The sequence below is a fragment of the Cynocephalus volans genome, chromosome 17 (genome assembly GCF_027409185.1).
Source record: "Cynocephalus volans isolate mCynVol1 chromosome 17, mCynVol1.pri, whole genome shotgun sequence".
Classification (NCBI taxonomy): domain Eukaryota; kingdom Metazoa; phylum Chordata; class Mammalia; order Dermoptera; family Cynocephalidae; genus Cynocephalus; species Cynocephalus volans.
Window position 1 is genome coordinate 27,596,741 of NC_084476.1, and position 21,292 is coordinate 27,618,032.

General features: G+C 39.6%; 1 protein-coding gene across 2 annotated transcripts in view; it reads left to right on the plus strand.

Annotated features, from left to right (window-relative positions):
* ELP1 (elongator acetyltransferase complex subunit 1) overlaps positions 1–21,292 on the plus strand; it is an 85,779-nt gene that overhangs the window by 37,047 nt on the left and 27,440 nt on the right. For both annotated transcript variants that reach the window (XR_010022129.1, XM_063081756.1), the window contains exons 15-29: positions 1,906–2,012; positions 2,337–2,440; positions 3,608–3,661; positions 3,757–3,862; positions 4,868–4,983; positions 5,340–5,413; positions 8,040–8,118; positions 8,207–8,286; positions 9,436–9,573; positions 9,683–9,768; positions 10,077–10,225; positions 11,826–11,949; positions 12,834–12,931; positions 15,316–15,517; positions 18,048–18,109. Coding sequence is in view for 1 of the 2 variants with exons in the window: in XM_063081756.1 (XP_062937826.1) it covers positions 1,906–2,012; positions 2,337–2,440; positions 3,608–3,661; positions 3,757–3,862; positions 4,868–4,983; positions 5,340–5,413; positions 8,040–8,118; positions 8,207–8,286; positions 9,436–9,573; positions 9,683–9,768; positions 10,077–10,225; positions 11,826–11,949; positions 12,834–12,931; positions 15,316–15,517; positions 18,048–18,109 (1,579 nt within the window). In the remaining variant the exon portion in view is untranslated. The remainder of the gene's footprint in view (positions 1–1,905; positions 2,013–2,336; positions 2,441–3,607; positions 3,662–3,756; positions 3,863–4,867; positions 4,984–5,339; positions 5,414–8,039; positions 8,119–8,206; positions 8,287–9,435; positions 9,574–9,682; positions 9,769–10,076; positions 10,226–11,825; positions 11,950–12,833; positions 12,932–15,315; positions 15,518–18,047; positions 18,110–21,292) is intronic.

Below are 21,292 nucleotides of genomic sequence, written 5' to 3' on the forward strand. Positions count from 1 at the left end.
GTCCCTCAATCAGTATAGCTATTAATAGCTTACCTTTACTGTAGCTTGTGCTTTGTAAAAGGTACTCTTCTAAGTGCTTTCACTGTATTAACTCATTGATTTTGAAAGGGATGGCCTGGAGTTGCAAAGAATTACACCAAGACACATATACTCAGCCAAAATGTATATTGGAGGGCTTCAGAGGCTAGTGGCTGGGCTGCCCTCTCAAAGCGGGAGCAGCCGCATGCAGAACGAGGGAATGCCTTATATATCCTAATAGGTTGAGCTGTCTCATTGTCATTGGACAAGAGGACCAAGCAAGAGTTTAAGCTGAGCTGGGACTTTCCTACAGGTGGGGAAAATCACGCACGCGGGAAGGTGATGTGGAGGTGGGGTGGGGGGTGTCTTTTGTGGTTCTTGGAAAATGTGAAACTTTCTGCAGCCATTTTGGGTGTTCTTCCTGTCCACCTGCTGCCATTTTAGACTGACATTGGTCATAACATAATTGGCTAACAGATTTCTCTCAATACCTATTTAAAGTATATGAGACAACTAAGGCACAGAACTGTTAAGTAACTTGCCCGAGATTGCCTGGTGGAGCCAGGATCTAATCCCAGCCTGTCTCGCTCCAGAGTCTGTTCTTTTAACCCCTGGATGGATGATTTATCTTAACAAAATTCATAGAGAAATTAACCATTGTTGTAATTTTTAGGTTATTTGTAGATTGGTTAAAAACTCTTTGAATTAAATGTTAGCGTTGGCACCATTTGCTTTTATCACTACCTCTTCCTCTTCCTTTAAGAATTTCTACTTCTTTCTGTTCATTGACTCAGGAAAAAATGTAATGGAAATAACAGATATGCCTCCTCTTATCAGTGAATACCCACAGTTTTCCATGAATGTTTATGATAGCTGTATTAGTCTGTTTCTGCTGCTTACAACAAAATACTTGAAACTGCGTGATTTATAAAGAAAATGAAATTTATTTACTTACAGTTTCTGAGGCTGGGAATTCTAAAGTTCATCTGGTGGTGGTGACAGTGATCCAGGGGTCTCATATTGCAAGATGGTGGAAGCAGAGAGAGAAGAGACAGAGGAAGACAGACTCTCCTCTTTTAAAGCCCTCACAACCACGTCCCTGACCACCATTTTTAATCCATACACTACTGCACAGCTCTACAACCCAATCACCTCTTCAAGGAACCACCTTTCAGTTACCGTAATATGATTTCCCACCCTCTTAACAGACACTGTGGGGGCTAAATTTCTAATACATAAAACTTGGGGGACACAATTCAAGCTTCAGGTAGTTTTGGGACATAATTCAATCCACTACAATAGCAATAGAGATATTGAGTGTGCTCATTTTTCTACAGACCCACTGCTTTATTTAATGTAGTTTATATTTTAAGAAGACAGAAATTATATTGGTACCATGCACGTCTAATGAAGGCAATAAATTGTAATAAGTTGCAGTAAGTTGCTGCCAGAATAGGAGTGAGGACTTCGCAATGTAGGCAACTAGCTTATTGGCTTTGTGGAAAATAGTGTCATGTAACAGCTAATTGCTTTATCTGGACTTGGGCTTGGAAGGGTATGTTTGTTTGTGTATATGTATTTAGGTTTGTGTATACACACACACACACACACATGGGTACTTCAAAATTTCATGGGAAGATTTGTAGCATCTTTCAATTTTATTTTTCCTTGAACTCTTTGAAGTGCCCTCATATATGTATACAGAGTACTGCGTGTATATACTTGAATGTATGTATATGTATATTATGTGTACAGTGTACTGAAATAGGCAATGCAGCACCAAAGAGAAACCCCTTATTTTTCTGTTTTGCAAAATCAGTGAAATGTCACTACTTTTTGAGAAAAATGGTCTGTTCACTCCCACTCCCTTTTTTTTGCTTTTGTCAGCTCCTCTGTGATGGTAGATGGGGTCATAATCAGTCTATGTTGCAATTCCAAGACCAAATCAGTAGCATTGCAGCTGGCTGACGGCCAGATACTTAAGTATCTTAGAGGTAAGTATCAAAGTGTACAAAAGCAAGTTTATGTCTTATATGGATGTTTAATTCTGAGAACACGTACGTGTGACCATCTTGTCAATGCAATCATTGTTAGGTCTTTTAACTACCCCGGAAAACCCCGAGGTATAGTGTAGAATTGGTAGGTATATTCTACTTCTGTTTTCTCATGAAATGAACTGGAGTACCCTAATGAATTTCTAAAATACATTAGGAAAGTGATCCAAATTACATAATTAGTGTTTTAGCACATATTGGTGTTGACAGTTTTTTATAAAGAGCAGATCAGCTATTTGTAAACCAGATCTGCCAATCTTATAGAGTCACCTTCTCTGGCTGTTGAACCATGGAAGAACCGTGGTGGATTTCCTGTTCGGTTTCCTTATCCATGCACACAGACTGAATTGGCCATGATTGGAGGAGAGGTAAGTGAACAGAGGCAGGAAAATTTACCACTTGAAGTAGTTACCCAGGGACTGACAGCATTAGGTGGAAAGAGCATGGGCTTTGGGAGTAGACCTGTGTCTCTACTAAATCCTAAGACAATAGAGGAAGTTATCTCACTTTCTAGAGATACACCTTCATCTATAAAATGGTAAAGTCAGTCTGTCTTTCAGGGTTTGGGGGAACACTAAATGAGGTAATGTATTTGGCAAACTTTTATCTCTAGTTATACAAAATATTCAAAGTCAATTTTATTAAAAATCTTTTGTGGAAAACAGAAATATGATCTCACAAAGAGTATTCATTCAACAGATACTAGAGTATCTAGTATATAATTGTGGTGGGTGGTAGGGTACAGTGGTTACAAAACAAAACAATTGACTTATCCTTTCTCTTCTGAAACTTGTTATCTGTCAATATAGATGAAATTATTCCTTCTGTTGACAGAATGAAGGAAGTGGACACAGTGTAATGGTAGAGAACAGTGAGGTGTTTAGGGGTAATTAGAAGTGGCTATGAGGATGGGAGTCCTATTTTTTTGGTGATCCAGGAAAGCCTCTCTAAGGCAGTGGTGTATGTGCTGGGATGTGAAGAAGATTCTCTTACCAGAAAGGAAGAGTGTTCCAGGGAGAAGGAACTGTGAACACCTTGAGCTTGGAAAGAGGTTGTTTATTCAGTGGACTGAATGGAAGCAGTGTGGCTTGAACTTAGTGACAGGCCATAGGAGAGAGTTTTGATTTTTTTTATTTAACAAAGATGAGAAAGTTATTGATGATTTTTAATCAAAGAGTAATGTGTTTTGCTTCTTTGTTTGAAAAGTGATTCTCGCTGCCCAGAGAAGACTAGGTTGGAGAGAGACAGGAATGGAACAGGGGATCAATGCAGAGACTGTTGAAGTGAACTCAGTGAGGGGAAGGGAGATGTATTTGAGGTATACTAGGAGATAGGAATGATAGGGCTGCTGATGGATTGGATGGCATCATATTCCATTTTGCCCTGGACCAATTATATCTTAGGTATCTATATTCTGTCCAGATTTTGAGGACTTTGATGTGAAATCATAGGGCAATAGAACTATGTATTGGAAAAGTTAGGTTTAATTAGTTTAGAATAGACTTACTTATAATTCCCACTTTATTTCTTTGCAGGAATGTGTCCTTGGTTTGACTGACAGGTGTCGCTTTTTCATCAATGACATTGAGGTATCAAGGCTTGGTTTGGTGTTGGATCCTTTGTGTAATGTTGGCTCCAAGTAATATAGCTAACTTTCCCCCTTGCCTTTCTTGCCTTGTTGCAGGTTGCATCAAATATCACGTCATTTGCAGTATATGATGAGTTTTTATTATTGACAACTCATTCCCATACCTGCCACTGTTTTTGCCTGATGGATACTTCATTTAAAAGTAAGTTGTCAGTGTATAAATAGCAATAGTCCCTTTTCCGGTGTCTTTTGGAGTCTTAATGACTTTTAAATTCTTTGCCTACTTTGACTTTTTATCATGGAGTCCTAGGCTGGAGAAAACCTTTAGAGTTCATTTATTTAGCCCCTAATCTCAACATAATATCTCAGTTAAATCATTTTGCATCAGTTAGCAAAGACTTCCAAAGAAGGAGGTTCTTCCTTAAGCAACACATTCTAAAGTTAAACAGAAAATTTGGGGAAGTTTCATTATATAACAGACGTAATACTTTATTTTGAGTTACTGCATAGATACCAAACTGGTGATATGCTTAAACTTCAGTGCAACCTTCCTTTTCTTACTGTGACCACCCTCCATTGTACATCTGGACTCCATCTCGTGCTTTGTAGGATGTTGGCTCCATTTTTTTTCTTACATTCCATGCTCCGTGTGTGTGTGTGTGTGTGTGTGTGTGTGTGTGTGTGTGTGTGTGTGTGTGTGTGTGTGTGTGTGTGTGTGTGTGTGTGTGTGTGTGTGTGTGTGTGTGTGTGTGTGTGTGTGTGTGTGTGTGTGTGTGTGTGTGTGTGTGTGTGTGTGTGTGTGTGTGTGTGTGTGTGTGTGTGTGTGTGTGTGTTTTCCTTATTCTAAAATGCCCACTTACCATATTTTCTTTGCTTTTAACTTGGAAATAGGGAATCTTTCTTTCACCGATATGGTTATAGTGATGCTGAGAAGTAGAGAAGCTACCCCAATCCTTCCTGTGTTTTTCAGATTGTTTGAGAAATTGTGTATGTGAGTATGCACAAGGTCTCTGTAAGAGAGAGGGCAAATTCCAGGAATAGATTGTTTATCAGAAAGGCTAATGGTCTTGAGGTTGAGTAGGAAAGCAAAGGAACCTGGTTGTTAATTGCTCTCTTCTCTTTCAGTTAATATATGCAGTTTCAACAGCAATTAATGGAGAGTGGCTTGTCATGATAATTCTTAGGGCTTAGCCAATGGTGTCTTTAGCATTACAGGCAGGTCTGAGCAGCAGTCATGTGTCTTATGGAGAAACTCTGCGGAAGGTGGAGAGGGGTTCACGGATTGTCACTGTTGTGCCCCAGGACACAAAGCTTATATTACAGGTAAGCTGAGTTTTCAGGCTGTCTTTATGATTGTTATTCAGTCAATATCAAACAAAATTCTTGCAGATTGTATTTTAGGGCCTCTCATCATTTGTAATCATTTATTACAAACCTTTCTTTGCAAGGTTGTCTTTTAGCATTATGTAAAGGAATGTTGATATAGGCTGTTATCAGGGAGGTTCAGAGGGAAGTTCCTCTTGAAAGTCAAGGTAAATATTGAGCACAGCTAGATTCTACTAAATGTGTGCTCATCATACAGTGCTGTGGTAGTTCTCTATAGTTAGGTAAAATCGTGTATCCTGGCCATTAAAAATTTTGAAGTTAATTAAAAATGTTCTTGTTTTGATTATTTTAAGATGCCAAGGGGAAACTTAGAAGTTGTTCATCATCGAGCCCTGGTTTTAGCTCAGATTCGGAAGTGGTTGGACAAGTAAGTGCTGTGTATGTGATTAGTTAGCTTGTTATGATTTATGCATGAAATTAATAAGCATTTTATTATAATTTCTTTTCTTTCTTTAAAAAAATTTTTTAAAAAGTTTATTTTATTTATTGAATCAAAATTGATTATACATATTTTTGGGTTTCAACATTGAGTTGTGTTCATCAAATCAATATTACTAGCATATATATTGTTACAAATCGTAATTCTTTATGCCCCTTGTCCAATCTCTCCCCATTCCCCTCTCCTTCCCCCCCCGTCCCCTCTAATTACCCTAGATTTTTTCTCTCCTTCTGAAAGAATAATGGTTACTCTGTTGATTTGTTGCCTAGATGATCTGTCCAATGCTGAGAGGTGTGATCAGGTCCCCCAATATTATCATAGAGCAGATGCTTCTTCTGTCACTCTGAAATGGGCTTTGTGTGTGGAGAGAGACATCCTCTTCTTTTTTTTAATCTCTGCTGGTGACTCTTCTTGTGTTAATGCACTCCAGTGGTTGGCGGACCATCTGTGTGGTGGTTGTGGCGTCTAGCTACTTTTGTGGCAGCCATGTTTACTGTGGTGGCTGTGGTGAGCCACCCACATGGAGGTGATGTTTTTGGTATGTTCCTTGGTGCTGGCAGTGTGCCTGGTTGTGGGGGGGGTGTCCAGTCCCCTTCTCCATGCCCTGGGTCCCCAGGAGGGCCCCGAGGCGCTGGTGTGGTCTGCCTGGTTGTGGGAGGGTGGTCTGGTCCCCTTCTTCATGCTCCTGGTCTCTGGGAGGGCCCCAAGGTGCTGGCGCAGTGTGCCTGGTTGTGGGAGGGGCGTCCGGTCCTCTTCTCTATGCCAGTCACCTGGTGGCCCCCAGTGGGTTCCAGGACACTGGCATGGTGTGCCTGGTTGTGTGAAGGAGGTCTGGTCCCTGGCTCCATGCCCTGAAACCCCAGGTGGGGTCCTGAGGCACTGGTGGTGTGCCAGGGTGTGGGAGTAGGGTCCAGTCACCTTCTCAATGCCTCAGGTCTCCAGGCGAGCCCTGAGGTGCTGGCACAGTGTGTCTGGATGTGGGAGTGGGTCCAGTCCCCAGCTCTGAGCCTCAGGTTCCCAGGCAGGCCCCAAGGCGGTGGTGGTGTGTCTGGGCTGGAACTAATTTTTTGTCCTTTGCTTAGTTCTAAAGCGGGGGAACTTCCTGTGGGAACCAGTACTTAAGCTGTGTTGTTGAAGTAAATTGCTGCTTTGCTGCCGTTTCTCTAGGGAAAGCATTTTGTGAAGCTCAGGGTTTAATGGTTGACCTTATAGATACTTCCAGCTCTCCAAAGACCCAGTAGATCTGTGTTGTGTAGAAAATCTGATCTGGGCCTGAGTTTTTCAATCAGACTGCACCCTATGCAATTCTGTATTCCTGACCAGTCTCCTCTGAGTGGTCCTGTGCTGATTGGGGGGCGTATTGGCTGTCTTTGCTGTGCCCCAGTGTTCTCTCGGTGGGCCTGTCTCTCCCACCGCCTGTGCACCAAACACCTCTCATGGGATGGGCCTTGCGCCGGTCCCTCACGATGACTCACTGGCCTCCGAATGGCTCCCTTTTTTCAGTTGTTCTGGCTCCTCGCTCCTGCGTGGGTCCTCGGGAACTCTATTAGTGGTCTTGCTGTTCTGGGGTTCGCCAAGGCCCTCTTCTCCCCTGCCTCCTCCAAGCAACTCCATCCACAGGGCACAGCTGCGGCTTCTGCTGGCTCCTGTTCTGTGTGCTCAGCAGTTCCAGCCTTAAAGCAGCTGTGGCCCAAAATCCTCAGAGCAGTTTTTTCTTTCTCTCATTGTGGTTTCTCCTGCCTTCATGAACTCCGTAGGTCTCTCCTCCTCTTCCCATGAGCGGCCCCAGCTTGGCTGATGTTACATTTTTATAGTTGTAAATTGGTTGCTTAGTGGGAGAGAGTGATTCTGGGGACCATTTATTCTGCCATCTTGACCAGAACTCCTAATTTCTAAAACTTAAAAGTATGAAAAGCCTTCATTACAGATATCTTCATGTTCTCAGAGGCTTCTTTTTTTTTTTTCCTTTCATTTTTTGACTTTAATACTGTATGTTGTAGTGGACATTCCTAGCAGAAAGAATCATGAAGCTCATCAGGGCTTCTCTTAACCTATAAGGATCCATATGGGCTTTAGATGGCCTGTGAACCCAGGGAAATTGTGTACCAAACTTTGTCTATGTGTATTTATCCAGGTGGAAAACCCAAGGCATTTAACACATTTACAGATGGGCCTATGAGCCAAAAAACCTGAGCTGCTCTTGTGAAGGAAGTGGTCAATTTTCTGAATCTGGGGGAAATTTTGTATTAGATCTCTATTAATGTTTTGTTAAAAAAAGTAAACCTAAGTTCTGTGATGACTTTCTGTTGCATGTATGTGGGGATGTAGTCCTCAGATTGCCACGAGGACTAAATCATACCTTTTAAGAAGGTATGTGAATGTGGTACCTGATTTTTTCATTCTGTAATTTCAGAGTAGAAATCCAGAAGTAGTTTTTGGGCATTTGGGCTGTAATCTGATTGTAACTGGTTTACATCATAATGAAAATATGCTGTGTCTGGGGAACTTAATTTTTGTGGAATACCCTTTCTATTCATTCTCTGTCCCCTCACAGGCTTATGTTTAAAGAAGCATTTGAATGCATGAGAAAACTGAGAATTAATCTCAATCTGATTCATGATCATAACCCTAAGGTAACTTTCTGAAACTGACATTTACCTTTGCTTTTATACTTCAGCTAATGTGATCTGAACTAAAATACTTCGTCCTTTTCTTTGGTAGGTGTTTCTTGAAAATGTGGAAACCTTCATAAGACAGATAGATTCTGTAAATCATATTAATTTGTTTTTCACAGAATTGAAGTAAGTATTTTGAATAATTTATGAATATTGTTTCTATAATTTTCTCTCTTGTTAAAGAAATCAAACATAAATGACTAGAGAAGAAAAATTACTTCCTGTTCATTTTTTTGTTTTTAATCACTATAACTCTTAGATGCCAGTAGGTTTTTTTACTTTTTTTCTTCTTTTTGAAAAAAAAGCCTATTTGAAACTATGTCTTTAAAACATATTATTCAGAATTATTATTGGACTTGATTTTTAGATATATGTATAAAATTATTTGTTTTTCTTCGATTGAATTCAAATGGTGTCATTCTCTGCAATGAATTTTTTAAATTTTTTAATGATACATTTTAAACATAGAAAAGTTGAGGGATTTGTCCAATAAGTATACTGTACCACTACCCAGATCTCCAATTCATTTTTCCTATATATATACGCTTTAGCACTATCTATAATCTTTTCATCCGTCACTCATCTTGTTTTTAGATAAATTTCAAAGCTGTAGACATCAGTCCACTTTACCTCTCAGTATTTCACCTTACATAGCATTAACTAGAGTGCATTCTTTGTATATGTTTTTTTTTTCTTTTCGAGGTCAGATTTATCTACACTGAAATGCACAATTCAGTGAGTTTTGTTAAAATGTATGCTTTATGTAACTTGAACCTCTATCAAGCTAGTGAGCATTTTCTTCTCAGAAACTGTCCCAACCTCCAGGCAACTGCTGTTTTGGGTATTTCACCATAGATCAGTTTTGGCTGTTCAAGAACTTCATATAAATGGAATCATATAGTATTTACACTTTTTTCACACTAGCATATTGTCTTGAGATTCATCCATGTTTTTGCATGTATCACTAGTTCATTTTTTTTTTTATTGCTTAGTAGTATGCTATTGTGTAAATATACCACCATTTGTTTATTCATTTTCCTGTTGCTGGACACCTGGATTGTACTCTGTTTGAGGCTAATGTGAATAAAATATCTATGGACATTATTGTACAAGTCTTTTGTCGAAGTGTTTCATTTCTCAATATTTTTATAATTAAACTATTTTCCAGATACCATTTTTACTTACTGTCTCATCAGCATTCCGGGTACATGTTAACAGTTTGATTGCTGGGCCACATGTTCAGGTAGTGATTTTTTTATACATACTTGCTATTAGGGAAGAAGATGTCACAAAGACCATGTACCCTCCACCAGTTACCAGCAGTGTCCAACTGTCCAGGAATCCTGATGGGAAAAAACTGGACATTATCTGCGATGCTATGAGAGCAGCCATGGAGAACATAAATCCTCACAAGTATGTTTGCTGTCATTAGTTAGCATCATTTGAATAACATAAGCATATTGTCGTTCTTGTCCAGCTTATTCATCCTCCTCATTCTGCCATTTCTCATTTATTCCCTCAGGTACTACCTGTCAATACTCACATCTCATGTGAAGAAAACAACCCCAGAACTGGAAATTGTGCTGCAGAAGGTACACGAACTTCAAGGTAGAGACCTGCTTACAGAGAGAGTGTTTAATGTGGCCTCGACTGTCACTAGTCTTTTGCAGATGACCATTACCATATAATTGCCTCATCACAGATTTAACCTGTGGCCCTTTGGTTGCTGTTTTAAGACCTATGTCAATTTTTTAGACTGCTGCCTTAGAAAGCATGTATCACAGTGTCCAAAGCAGTATATATTCATCTGGTGTCCAGTTCTGTCTGAAAAATTTATTACTTTGCCTTTTTAATTATGTTGCTAGATCTGTGAGGTTTTTTTCCCCAAATGGTTTTGTTTTCTTAAACACTGACAGAAAATGCTCCATCTGTTCCTGATGCTGTGAGTGCTGAAGAGGCCCTGAAATATTTGCTGCTTCTGGTAGATGTTAATGAATTATATGATCATTCTCTTGGGACCTATGACTTTGATTTGGTCCTCATGGTAGCTGAGAAGTCACAGAAGGTATGTGGAGTTACTGCTTTTGCATCATTTTGGTTCTTGTTTCTTTAATCACTGTGGTTTGAAATCCTGTTCCTGATAATGCAGTGTCTTGTCCAAATTCATGCTGTGAGTACAGGACTGGAGGCAGATCTGTGAGTTTCCAGGGCCCATGCTCCAAGCCTCATTCTCTATCATAGTTTTGGGCTTATCAAAGTGTTTCGATTGCTCGGTTGAGGAAGTGGAATAAAATTACATGGTTATTTTTAAGATTATAAACACATGTGTGAACTAATTCTTCTCTTATAAAGGAAATGTAATAAGTGATTCATGTTACACTCATTTGTTATCATATAGCTCTTTTTTCTAGTGGAAAGTGGGACGATGGAGCGTAGTTTGGCACGATTGGTCTACATATTTTTTAACTGTTTTTTTGCAGTTTCAATCTCTTCCCCTATCAGTCCTTTCTTTGCTGTTGCCAGAATAATATTTTCAAAAATGAAAACCTGATACTTCATTCCTCTGCTTAAAGTCCTTCATGAGCTCCATTGCCCCTATAAGCCATAATATTGCTTAAAAACCCTTTTGTGATCTAGCCTTTCCATTCTCATCTCTTTGTGCTATCTTTTTTCTCTGCTCATGGAGGAAAGGAGGAGAGTGCTTTTGTTCCACTTCTCCACTTCTCAACACCACCAGCCATCACGTTACTTCCGCCTCCCATGGGCTTCCACCCTCACCATTCACGTGGCTAATTCTCACTCATCTAGGTTGAAGGATGCTTAGGTCATCTTCCCAGTAAGCCATTCTTGCTTCCTTTCAGGGATTAGGTGACATGGCCCTCACTGCTTCTATTTTGCCCAGTGCCTACTCCTGTGTACCACAGACCATCTCTTTCCTGAGGCTAAGAGTTATGTTGCATTGCCTGTACTTATCAAATTCTCACTAAATGTTTGTTGGTTGAACATGTTGGCTCACAGTTATCCTCCCCGTACATAGAGGAGCATTTAAATATTTACTGTCTTGATTTTTTTCCTATATCGTTCTTACTTGTATTCATCCTGTTTGTCCAGTGAAATTGCACGAAAAACAGGAAGCATCTCTTCTTTAGGAAGATATGTTGTTTGCTTACAGGGCATGGCACAGAGCTGGAGGTGAAAGTGCCAATAAATACTAGGTTGGCAGGGCCTCAGAGTATTGTGTCCAACTCAGTATAATTTTATCTTTAACATGTGGTCTTTGCAAATGGAGAGCATGGAACGTCATGAAAATAGCACCAAGAGCAATGCCTTGTACTTTTAGGAGAAAAATGGGTGCACTTTCTACATTGGAACCTTGTTTTTCTTATTAGGCTATGAAATAAGTGGCTACTGTGAGACTTAGTTAAGGTTTAGTCATTATTATTCCAAATGTAAACTAGTAACATGCATGTGTGAAAGCATTGTTACCAAAACTTGTTTGATGTATTTGATTTTATACGATATAGTTATTAGTATAATAATACACATTTAAAAATTATGTAGCTCTGGATTTATTGCTATAATTAAATGTTATATATATTTTTATTTTTATTTTTACATGAGAATATCACAACTAGTGAAGTTCTCCATATTATTTGCTTTTTTAGGATCCCAAGGAATATCTTCCATTTCTTAATACACTCAAGAAAATGGAAACTAATTATCAACGGTTCACTATAGACAAATACTTGAAACGGTATGAAAAAGCCATTGGCCACCTCAGCAAATGTGGTAAGTGTGAGGATTAGTATGTTGATTTGTGCTTCAAATCTTTGGAACCAGGCAAGGTATAAATTAAAATAAAATGTTGGTTTTGACAGAGACTGATTTCAATTTCCTTTCCTGAAAACTTTAACAATTAAGTATGTTCACCTTATTTTGTCATATTTTCTGAATAAAGCAAATCATTTCTAATGAACTGGAGGAGCTCCCTAGCTAAGAACATAGAGAAGATCCTTTTGGGGTTAAGAATGAGCACTTCTTAAAGGAACTTCAGTGTCAGAAATTAAAATTGATTGATAATCCAACCCTCTCGTGGTGTTTGCAGACATGTGAGGGAAAGCTGGCTTGTCTGGAGTGAGTGGTGATGCCCACCATCCAGAAAGACACAGTTGTAATTGGAAGTGATGAAGCAGAGTAAGAACAGTGGTAGTTCTGCTTTATCCCATCCATGTCCTCTGCTGGAGCAGCTGTGATTCTTTACTGAGGGCTGACACAGGGACCAAGAAGTCACCTGGGGTGCTTGGTAAGCTTTCAGCTCCTGGCTTCCTTGGAGAATCTGATTCAACTTGTCTGGGATAGGAGTGAGGCATGGATAGATTTTAAAGTTTCCCAGGTGATTCTTGTCAAGGAGGTTGAGAAGACGCTAAGCTGGATAGTGTAAAAAGAACTCCTTTTAAGTAGAATGCGGATCCCAATTAATGCTTCTCCTACCTCAGAATCTGCACTGGTGCTTATTAAAAATTCAAATTCCTGGATTCCGTTCTCCAGATATTCTGACTGTGTAGGTCTTCAAAGGTCTCTTGTGTATTTTGTTTGGAGACCATTGGTATAAATGAAGTCCATTGTGCTTCCAAAGTCTTAAGCCTGTGTTTGTGTGAATTTTATTCCTGCAGGACCTGAGTACTTCCCAGAATGCCTAAATTTAATAAAAGATAAAAACTTGTATAATGAAGCTCTGAAGTTATACCCGCCAAACTCACAGCAGTACAAGGTGTGTTGTGTGAGAAAGGAGGCTCTCCTGGTTTTGCTTTGTGCATTAGTTGGAAAGGGGTGAGGATCCTGGAACCATAACACTGTCCTTGGTTTCAAGGTTTATCTTAAAATCAGTTAGCTTCATCTTGAACTTCTTTTCTGGGAGGATGGCTCTGACCTGTTCAGAAGAAATTGTGTAGGCCAGAAACCTAGGAGTTGACCCTGATTTCTCATCTAGAATACCACAGCAGCTTCCATATGGGGTTCTCTGCTTCTCTCCTGCCCCTCCTGTAGTCCAGCCTCACTGCTGCATTGACTGATCAGCCTACAAAGTACAGGTCTTTCCCATATATTTCAGAATAAAGAGATAAAGATTTGTTTTGTTTGTTTAAACAAACATGTATTTAGCTTTTCTTATATGCCAGGTACTTTGCTTATAAGCTGAATGTGTTATATGATCCTCCTAACAACCTGATAGGGTCTCATGCACAATTTGCAGATGAGAAAACAACTTGCCCAAGTATCCAGAGCTACATAGTGGCAGACCTGGGATGCAGAGCCCAGGCTGACCAACCACCAAGTCCATGCCATTAACCATTACTCTACTGTGCCAACATTAGCACCATTTTTAATTCATCCCCAGATTACATACATGTCTTTCTATGATGTAGCCCCTGCGAGCTTCTTTAACACCAGCTTCTGCCATGCTCCACATTCCCAGTTACTTGTAGGTAGTTCCACACATGTTACACTGTATAGTGCCTCTGCGAGCTCTCTGCCAACTCTCTACCCTCCACTTCATTTTGCCCCATTTGTCCATCAAAACTCTTGGGTCTTCTCCTTTTGAAAGCCATTCCTGGAGTAGGTGTTGAACGTTGAGCTCCCAGAGCACCCTGTTCTTACCTTGGTGATTTCATTAATCAAACCACTGGTGTACTGCTTTGTCTTCTCTGCCAGCCTATGGGCAGGCGTTCTATGTTGTATCCTCTCCGTGTTTCTGCCTAACACGGAGTCTGGGGAATACAGGATTTGGCCAGTGGCTATCTCTTTGCTCTTGTTTTCTCTCTCTCTTTCGTGTCCTCTCTGCTCCAGTAACACCAGCCTTGCTTTCCTCAAACCTGCCATGCCTGTTCCTGCCGGATGGCCACGATGCCTTCTGTGCTCTCTGCCTGGGATGCTGTCCCCACCTCTTCCCACAGCTGCTTCTCCTCACAGCCCTTGGAGACAGCACTCCCCTCGCTCTCTGCTCCTTCACAACTCTCTGCTGTATTGTGTCAGCAAGCCCACTCTCTGTCACCATAAGTCCAGGAGCTTGGTGGTAGTTCTTTGTTGTTTGTTTGGTTTTATTTTTGCTACATTATTATTTGCTATATCATTATTGCTATATTATTCCTACTAACCAGAATAGGGCACATGTAGATACTCAGTAATTATTTATTGAGTGGATAAATGGCACATCCCAGTCAGGTTTTCTTTTGTTTTGTTTAATTTTTAAAGATAATTTAATATACATACATGTGGGGTACAACATTCATTTTCAATAGTTGTGTACAGTGTGTGGTGGTTAGATCAGGATAGTTAGCTTATTAATCATTACAGTATGCAATCATTCTTTGCGTCCGTTAACCAGTTCCTTGTTAACCTCCGTCTCCTCCCCTTTTTCACCTCTAGTAACCATGGTTCTTTTCTTTCTTTCTAAAAGTTCAACATGTTACTGTGATTGTTGTTTCTTTTTCTCTGTCTCTCATTATTATTTGTTCATGGATTTATCTCCTGGTTATGAGGGAGAACATGCATTATTTTTCTGTACCTGGGTTGTTTCACTTAGGATAATTTTTTCCATGCTCATCCATGTTGCTACAAATGGCAGTATTCCATTCTTTTTTATGGCTAAGTAGTACTCCATTGTGTACATATACAACAATTTCCTTATCCTGTCATCCATCGATGGATGTGTTTAGGTTGGTTCCATCGCCTAGCTATTGTAAATAGAGCTGCAATAAACATGGGAGTGTAGGTATTCCTTTGACATGATGATTTCCAATTGTGTGGATATATCCCCAGTAGTGGGGTTGCTGAATCATATGGTAGTTCTATCTTTAGTTGTTTGAGGAACCTCCATACTGTTCTCCATAATGGCTGTACTAATTTACATCCCACCAACAGTGCAGAAGGGTTCCCCTTTTTCCACATCCTTGTCAGCATTTGTTATTCTCCCTCTTTTTTTTATAATAGCCTGTCAGTCAGGTTTTGAATGGAAAAATGATTGAACTAATAGACCATAGGATTTTCCCAAGTAGTTCAAGAGTGATTTAAGTAGAGTGACTAAGGCAGCCTATGTTGCAGCTTCAAAGAAATAATTGTCACATTTCCTTATTGACCCTAAATGTCCTCTTGTACCAGGATATCAGCATTGCTTATGGGGAACACCTGATGCAGGAGCGCTTGTGTGAGCCAGCAGGGTTCGTGTTTGCCCGCTCTGGTGCCCATGAGAAAGCTCTCTCAGCCTTTCTGGCTTGTGGCAGCTGGCAGCAAGCCCTCTGTGTGGCAGCCCAGCTTAACCTGACCAAAGACCAGCTAGCTGGCCTTGGCAGAACTCTGGCAGGTAAGCACAGTCATTTATTTGTCTATTTATCCAAAGATTTTTTTGTTTCTTTGTTTTGCTTGATAATTTTGTAAATAAATTTAGGGCAGCATATTGGGAGACAGTCTCATACTTGCTAATGAAAATTAATTTAGAATGGTTTTTTAAGTAGTGTAAATGTTAAGCTGCTACAACAAAAGTCCCCAAATGCAATGGCATAATAAAGAAAGCAGAAACCTCTCACATAAAAACAGAGAGGTTCTTCCATTGTGTGGCTCTGCAGTCTCTTAGGCAGATGGATGTTGCTGGGTTATCTCCACAGCTGAGTTCCAGTCCTCAGGAAGTGGGGAAACAGAGTCATGGGGGAACACTTATCTTTAAGCTGGAAGTAACCTGGAAGTTAAACTATTGCTTCTGCTCCATCTCATTCGTCAAAACTTACATCATATGGCCATACCTAGTACAGTGTAGCTGGATGGCCATGTGCCCTATGAGAAGGTAAAGTAAATTTTGGGATGGGGCCATTCTGGAGTAGATTGTTGAAAATCCTAACAGCAACTGCCAAGAATGAGATGGAAGAAAAGGCCAAATGTATATGCATTCTGAAAGTAAAGTCAGTTTAGCTGTTCACAGTCTAAAGGTTGCCTGAACCAGGGGCAGGCTAGTACCAGTTTGTGATTTCTCAGAGTGGAGGAAAGGTAAGGATGCCTGTGAGAAAGGAAGATGGGGGCTCTGGCACCCTGTTGGGAAATATAGGAAAATGATCAGGGCCCCTCAGATGTTCAGAATCTGCCAAGCATTTTATGTAAATATGCACATGTGCCCAGGTGTTCCTTGGTTATTGTCTAATGTAATTGCGCATGTGCACCCAGGTGTCTTGGGTTATGGACTTAATTATAAAGGATGAGTGGCTCTGATCCACGGAGCTCCCCACCCCCGGGATGCCCCTGGGGGTGCCATGGGAAGGCCATTACTGCTGCTGGAGGCTGTTGCTGCAAGCTGTTGCTGCCAGGGCCCCCGGGACCCTCTGAGAGGCTGCTGCCACTGGCAGACCTGTAAGCTGCTGCTGCCATTGCTGAGGATTGAGCTTGTGTCATCTGCCAAGAGCTCCTGGGATCTTTCCCAATTACCTAGCATGGACCTGCGTGTGAGGGGTCTGGGGACCCAGCCTGGCATGTGAGGGTTCTGGTGACCCAGTCTGTACAATGGGTTTGAAGGGTCTGAGCCCTAGCTCTGACAATATAAATGGAAACTTAGTATAACTAAAATAATGAAACATTTTGGCTTTAGTTATGATTTGCCTTACTTGACAACTGGCGTTGTATAGCTTTATACCCACTCAGCAGTGCTTGAAATAAAGGAACGACTGGTGTATTTTTTTATCCTACCTTTCTATAAAAGTCTTGTAAATGTTGTTGTGGTCTCAAAAAAGAAAGTAGTCCTTAAAAAAAATTTCAAGTTATATACTGTTAAATTTGTGTACATATTTTTTGTTATTTGCATTATTCTTTTTTCCTTGGAATTATAAAAATAGGTGAGGATATCAGTTTTCTTTTTCTAGTTATTAGATCTGTAGTCTCTTCCATAATCCCTCTCAGTTTCCAAGCTGATCTCTTTTTGCAAATGTTGAGATTCCTTATTTCAGGCCTTTTAATTATTCATTCTGGCTCCATCATTACTTCTGCTTTAGGGATTTGTGTTATTGGTAGTGTATACCTTCTAGCTCTGTTCTTGGGATCAGTTATCTTCTCTTACATTCTTCACAACTCTTAGCTTGCTATTTACCACTTACGATGGAGTATACCTAGTTCTCTCAGATATTTAGCAAAAAAATGTGGGGAGGACAGTGGTCAAAGATTTTTGAGATGTTATACAGTGGAGTCACTTTGAGTGTACATTACACAAACCAGCAAACGAAAGAAAAGATGACTGTTTAAATAGCGGAGGTGATTTTACTTATTTTTTTCCAGTGGTTATAAGCCCTGGAGTGAGCATAAGATGGGATAGTGAATCTTCTAGCCCCTTAGTAAGCCTTGGGTTCTGTGTACCTCTCATAGTGTGATTTATTTCAACTGGGCTGAGAGTGATTCTCGGATCTAAAGATACCTTGTGACCCCCCAAACATAAGCCAACTACCTCCATCTAGTGCTCAACCAAAGAAACAGTGGTTTCTTCCTGTTAGAGGAAAAAATGGATTAGTGAGAGATACCAGGTCAGTTTCTCACATGCATGCCTTCAGAACATTTCTCAAGGCTTTTGTTTGTTTGTTTTTATGCCTGGGGATCCAAACTTGGTGTTGTAACACCGAGCTCTAACCAACTGAGCTAACCGGCCAAGCTAAGGCCAATTTTGACTATACATGATTTTCAAATCCTGTGCTAAGTTTAGATTCTAACTGCCACTTAAAGATAGGACTCTATGGTTTGCATACCTATTCCTCTCACAGAAATTCACAAAATACATATAGTTTGATGCATAATAAATAAATGTTAAAGAAGCACTTCAGCCAAAGATTAACTTTGTTGTCAAATTCTTATTGTTACCTTTACAGGAAAGCTAGTTGAGCAGAGGAAGCACAATGATGCAGCCATTGTTTTGGAGCAGTATGCCCAGGTAAACTCAGTTACTCCCAAGTCCTCCTCTGCCCCCAAACAAGGAAAGACTTCCCAGTTGAACCTTACTGAGCATGGAAATTTAAGGAACCATGGGTAACCGTTAAGTCCAGAGATAGTGTTATAGTGTTTCCTTCGAAGGTCTTCTGTCTTGCTGGTGTGACTTGGAAATCTAAATTTAACATATCTCTAAATAATTATGTTTTGTGAGGTAGAATGCCATAGAGCTTTACTATAATATGTATTAGTGGTTTGACCTTGGTAGAAAGTACTAAATTAAATCTCAAGGTAGTTGTTAACTTTGTCAATGTAGAAACAGTGAAAAAGGGTCATTATAAAACAAAGTAATTGAATTTTAAATACTCTTTTGGCTTTTATTCCCATTTTGTCTGTTAGAAATGTCTCTTTTACCTCAGGCAGCTTGAGGGGTCCCAGTTTTACAGCAGATTCTAAGGATAGGCCTTACTTTGAAAATAACACAACTGTACACTGGCCACAGACTCACATTACACAGGTACACAGTTAACACCAGGGATTGCCTCATGGAGTTCTGGCCTTTGATGAGAGAGTGGTTTTTTACAGTTGTTGCTGGTGGGCACATTATGTAACATAATTGTGCTCTTAAAATATTTCAGTGTCTTTCATGTAATAAGAATGAGTGAAAGACGATAATTAAAATTTTGTATCATTAGATCCTGGAAAGAAAATATATTGGGTGATTGAGTTGAAAACATCACTGAATAAAACATGCATAAGAGGGTAGAGAGGGTGCAGTGGAAAGATATACCATATAGGTCAATTAAATAGATAAAATGCCACAATCTTTTTTTTTTCTTTGTAATGAAGATTAATTCATAAAATTATTTTGTGTAATTTACATCCAATAAAATTGTATATTGTACAATTTTGGTATAATTTACATATAATAGAACTAATTCACCAATTTTAAATGCAGAATTGTATGAGTTTTGACAAATGTTTGCAATTATATAACCACCATCATAGTCATGATATAGAACATTTCTAACACTCCAAAAGTTCTCCACTTCCCCTTTTGCAGTCAGTCTTCTCCCTCCACTCCTAGCCTCTGACAACCACTGATCTGTTTTCTGTCACTGAAGTTTTGCTTTATCTAGAATTTCATATAAATAGAATCATATGGTACATAGTGTTTTTAGTCTGGCTTCTTTCACTCACATAATGCTTTGGAGATTCATCCATATTGTAGCTTGTATCAGCAGTTTGTTTTATTGCTGAGTAGTATTCCATTGTATGGATATACCACAATTAGTGGATCCATTCACCAGGTGATGTACATTTGAATTGTTTTCAGTTTGGGGTGATTATGAATAAAGCAGCTGTGAACATTCTAGTGTAAATCTTTGTGGGGACAGGAGTAGGAATGCTAGGTCACATGGTTAGGGGATGTTTAGCCTTGTAAGGAGCCACATAACTTCTCTGCAGTAGCTGTACCGTTTTGTGTTCCCACCAGTGATGTGTGGGTTCCTCAGTTACTCCTATACTCCAACACTGGGTGTGTTGCTGTGACAGCAGGTGTATGAGGCTACTTTAGAAAGTTCGTGGAAAAATAGAATTGAAAGGTGATACAAAACTTTAATGAACTTTTTGAATACCCTCATATTATCATGGCTACTAATACTGTATGTATTATCTGTGGCTATGTAACAACTTACCTCAAAACTTAGCAGTTTAAAACAACAAACTCCTATTATCTCATCTTTTCTAGGGGTCAAGAATCTGGGCAGGGCTTAGTTGGGGCTCTGCTCAGGGTTTTTCACAAAACTGCAGTTAAGGTTTGGCCAGGGCCAGAGTCATCTAAAGACTTGACTATTTTTTGTTACTAGTATGTGGAGGTATAGCTGATTTCTTTTTTTGGTGTATTGATCATGTATCCTGTAACCTTACTAACCTCATTTATTGGTTCTAGAAACTTTTGGGTAGATTCTCTAGGATTTTCTACATTAATGAACATAGTTCCTATGAATAAAGGCAGTTTTATATCTTTTCCAGTTTGTATTTCATTTTTTTTTTCTATTCTTACTGTATTTGCTGAGACTACAGTACAGTGTTGAATAGAAATAATAAGAGTGTTATGGACATCCTTGCCTTTTTCTTGATATTAGGGGAAAAATTCAGTCATCTTTTCTCATTAAGTATGTTTGCCTTTCTTTTTTTTTTTTAATGCTTTTTTTGGTAGTATTTGTTAAAGTATAGCCTGTGGCAAATTTAGCCTGTCACCTGTTTGTTTGTTTGTTTTTTTAAAAGATGACTAGTAAGGGGATCTTAACCCTTGACCTGGTGGTATTAGCACCATGCTCTCCCAAGTGATCTAACTGGCCATCCCTATATAGTGATCCGAACCCATGGCCTTGGTGTTACCAGCACCACACTCTCCCAAGTGAGCCACAGGCAGGCCCTCTGTCACCGGTTTTTATAAATAAAGTTTTTTTGAACACTGCCATGTCTGTTTGTTTACATATTTTCTGTGGCTGCTTTTCCACTACAACAGAGTTGAAGAGTTGTGACAAAGGTGGTCTGGCCCACAAAACCAAAAATGTGTATTGTCTAACTTTTTACAGGAAGAATTTGCCAATTCTTGCCCTCTTAGGTTGAGGAAATCCTCTTCTATTCCTGATTCTGAGAGTTTTTATTATGAGTGGGTGTTGAGTTTTGTCAAATGCATTTACTTTTTTTTTCTGTTGACTGGCTGATACAGGGATCAAACCCTGGACGTTGGTATTATTAGCACCACGCTCTAACCAACAGAGCTAGCTATCTAGCCTCAAATGCATTTTCAATTATAATTTGGTTTTTTGTTTTTAGACCAGTGATTTGGTGAATTACATTGTTTGACTTTCCATTGTTAATCCCCCTTGCATCCCTGGATTAAAGACCACTTGGTCATCATTTATTATCATTTTTCTATGTTGGCGGATTGGATTTGCTAAAATTTTCTTGAGGATTTTTGTTTCTCTTCATGAGGGATTTGGTTTGTAGTTTTTTTTATGTCCTTGTCAGATTTTGATATCAGGATAATGCTGCTCTCATAAAATGAAGGAAAGTGTTCCTTATTCTTTTTTCTGGAAGAGTTTGTTTAGAATTGATGTGCGGAGTCTGGCTCCTGGTTAAAAACCTGTGTGTGATTTTTTAGAACTGACCATAG